The 2,966-nt window shown below is 44.1% G+C and overlaps 1 protein-coding gene across 1 annotated transcript in view; it reads left to right on the forward strand.

Annotated features, from left to right (window-relative positions):
* EMH_0069530 (uncharacterized protein) overlaps positions 1 to 2,140 on the forward strand; it is a gene marked incomplete at both ends in the record, with an annotated part of 4,427 nt that extends 2,287 nt beyond the window's left edge. The window contains 4 exon segments of the mRNA XM_038022638.1: positions 932 to 1,062; positions 1,324 to 1,493; positions 1,497 to 1,662; positions 2,078 to 2,140. Coding sequence (XP_037878492.1) covers positions 932 to 1,062; positions 1,324 to 1,493; positions 1,497 to 1,662; positions 2,078 to 2,140 — 530 coding nt within the window.
* Between the last annotated feature and the right edge of the window lie 826 nt (positions 2,141 to 2,966).

Below are 2,966 nucleotides of genomic sequence, written 5' to 3' on the forward strand. Positions count from 1 at the left end.
GGGTTTATAGATATACAACAGATATTTGGGCGTGCAGGGAGACCCCAATACGATACAAAAGGAGAAGCTATATTACTAACAGAATATAAAAAAATAAATAAATATATATCTTTTCTCTCCTCTTCTTTTTGTGTTGAGTCTAGACTGCTGCAGCAGCTACCTAATATATTAAACGCAGAGGTTGCTGCTGGTTCTATATCTAGTATATATGAGGCAGCAGAATGGTTGTTGTATACATTTTTATTTATACGCATGCATAGTTCTCCTCTATCTTACGGTATATCTCCAGCAGCAATAGAGCAAGACCCTTTGCTGCTGCAGCAGCGGCTAGCTCTTGCTGCAGCAGCAGCAGCAACACTCAGCAGCAGCAGACTGCTGCGCTACCATGTAAGGAGCGGCAGACTCGATGCAACAGAACTAGGAAGAATAGCAGCAAAATATTATATTGATTACGAGACTGCTTTGTTATATGCTAGAGAGCTTGCTGCTGCTGCTGCTGCTCCTGCTGCTGCTGCTGCAGTGACAGACACAAAGGTGCTGCAGCTAGTAGCAGCAGCAAATGATTTTGCTTCTTTACGTTTGAGAAAAGAAGAAAAAGAAGAGATAGATAAATACCAAGAGAATAAAAATATATGTCGATTAAAATATAAAGGAGACAAAGACAGCGTAATATATAAAGTTTTTGTCTTGCTGCAGCTTTGTCTCTCTCATACTATCCCCTGTCTCTCTTCTTTATATACAGATATGTTTTATATATATACAAATGCAGCACGTATCTCTCGCTGTCTCCTTACTGCAGCACAAACAGACATAATAGGAAAAACAAGCGAAGCAGCAAAGCTGCTGCAGTGGTGTCTGTCTATAGAGAGATGCATGTGGCCTGATGCATGCATACTCCACCACTTTATAAACCCTTTTTGTTTCTCTCTAGACCCCCAACAGCGATTCCAACCCAAATACCACCAGCACCACCTGCAGCAGCAGCAGCAGCAGCAGCAGCAGGGGGAGGAGGAGCAGCAGCAGCAGCAGCAGCGGCGGCAGAGGAGAGGGGATAGGGGTTTGGTGAGAGCCCAGGCTGTATATAAAATAGAGAAGCTTAGGTTTACGAATGAGCGGCTGTTGTCTTTATCTATAAGCGAGCTGCAGCATATATGCAGCAGCAAAGAAGACGCAGAAGATATATATCGCGCGCTTCGTTTTGTTCCTTTTGTAGATATGCATGTATCTGTTGCTGCTGTTACTAGACATATACTCAGGGTCTCTGTTTTTGTCTCTTTTGCTGCTGCTTTTGTCTTCTCTCCCTCTATACATGGTGCCGGTGAGCCCTTCCATCTATGGCTATCTGAAGCAGACACAGGCAAGCTGCTGCACAGCGAGACCCTTGTATTGGGCCGCCAGCACCAGAAAAAAAAACACCACCACCGCCACCAGCAGCAGCAGCAGCAGCAGCAGCAGCAGCAGCAGCGGCAGCAGCAGCAGCAGCAGCAGCAGCAGCNGCAGCAGCAGCAGCAGCAGCAGCAGCAGCAGCGGCAGCAGCAGCAGCAGCAGCAGCAGCAGCAGCAGGAGCGGGAGCAGGAGGGGCAAAAGGTGGAGTTTTGTATACCTTTACATGACCCAGGGAGACAAACACAGTTTGTAGTTGATCTTATAAGCGATAGATGGGTGGGGGTAAGCAGCAGCTATCCTTTTGCTGCAGCACAAGTATATATGAGTGATGCAGCAGCAGCAGCAGCAGCAGCAGCAGCAGCAACACCTCTACTCAACATACATCCTGTCCCTGTTCATGCATTGGGTATAGATAAATATATAAATTTATATTCTTTCTCTTTCTTTAACCCTATACAGTCTCAGGTGTTTCATCTCTGCTTCCATACAGATTATAATATATTAATAGGGGCCCCAACAGGCAGCGGCAAAACTATAGTAGCTGAGCTCGGTATATTAAGATGCATGCAAAAAAGCCCCAAAAAAAAAATAGTTTATATAGCACCACTCAAAGCACTTGCTGCAGAGAGGATGAGGGACTGGAGCGAGAGACTGGGGAGACAGCTGGGCCTGCGTGTGGCTCAGCTAACAGGAGACAGCAGCAGCAGCAGCAGAGCAGCAGCAGCAGCAGCAGCAGCAGAGGAGGAAGAAATAAACTTTAATAAAACAGATTTGTTTATATGTACACCAGAGAAGTGGGATGGGCTGTCTAGACAGTGGAGACAGAAAAAGTTCGTTACTGATGTGGGGCTACTCATCATCGATGAAATACATCTTCTTGGCCAAGAAAGAGGTACGTTTGTCTCCTTCTTCTGTCTCCTTCTGTCTCCTCCTGTCTCCGCCTGTCTCCTCCTGTCTCCTTCTGTCTCTTTCTGTTTTTTTTCTGCTTTTTTTCTGTTTTTCTCTGTTTTTTTTCTGTCTCTTTATGCCTCATATTCATATCTTCTTGGCCAAGAAAGAGGTACGTTTCTCTCTTTCTTCTGTCTCTTTCTCCTGTCTCCTCCTGTCGCCTGCTGTCTCCTGCTGTCTCCTTTTGTCTCTGTTTTTTTTTCTGTCTCTTTCTGTTTTTTTTCTTTTTTTTTCTGTTTTTTTTCTGTCTCTGTATGCCTCATATTCATCCCCTAAGGCAACAAAGATGTTATATGCATTTATACTGTCTCCCTTTCTGTCTCTTTTTCTGTCTCTTTTTCTGTCTCCTTTTCTGTCTCTTTTTCTGTCTCTTTTTCTGTCTCTTTTTCTGTCTCTTTTTCTGTCTCTTTTCCTGTCTCTTTTTCTGTCTCTTTTTCTCTCTTTTTCTGTCTCCTCTTCTGTCTCCTCTTCTGTCTCCTTTTCTGTCTCCTCTCTCCTTTTCTGTCTCCTCTCTATCTTTCTGTCTCTTTTTCTGTCTCTTTTTCTGTCTCTTTTTCTGTCTCTTTTACATTATAAATAACCCTATGCACATACAAACAAATCCATAACAAACAAAAACCTAAACCAAACCC

The sequence above is a fragment of the Eimeria mitis genome, genomic scaffold (genome assembly GCF_000499745.2).
Source record: "Eimeria mitis Houghton genomic scaffold, Emh_scaff3789, whole genome shotgun sequence".
In the NCBI taxonomy this organism is placed as follows: domain Eukaryota; phylum Apicomplexa; class Conoidasida; order Eucoccidiorida; family Eimeriidae; genus Eimeria; species Eimeria mitis.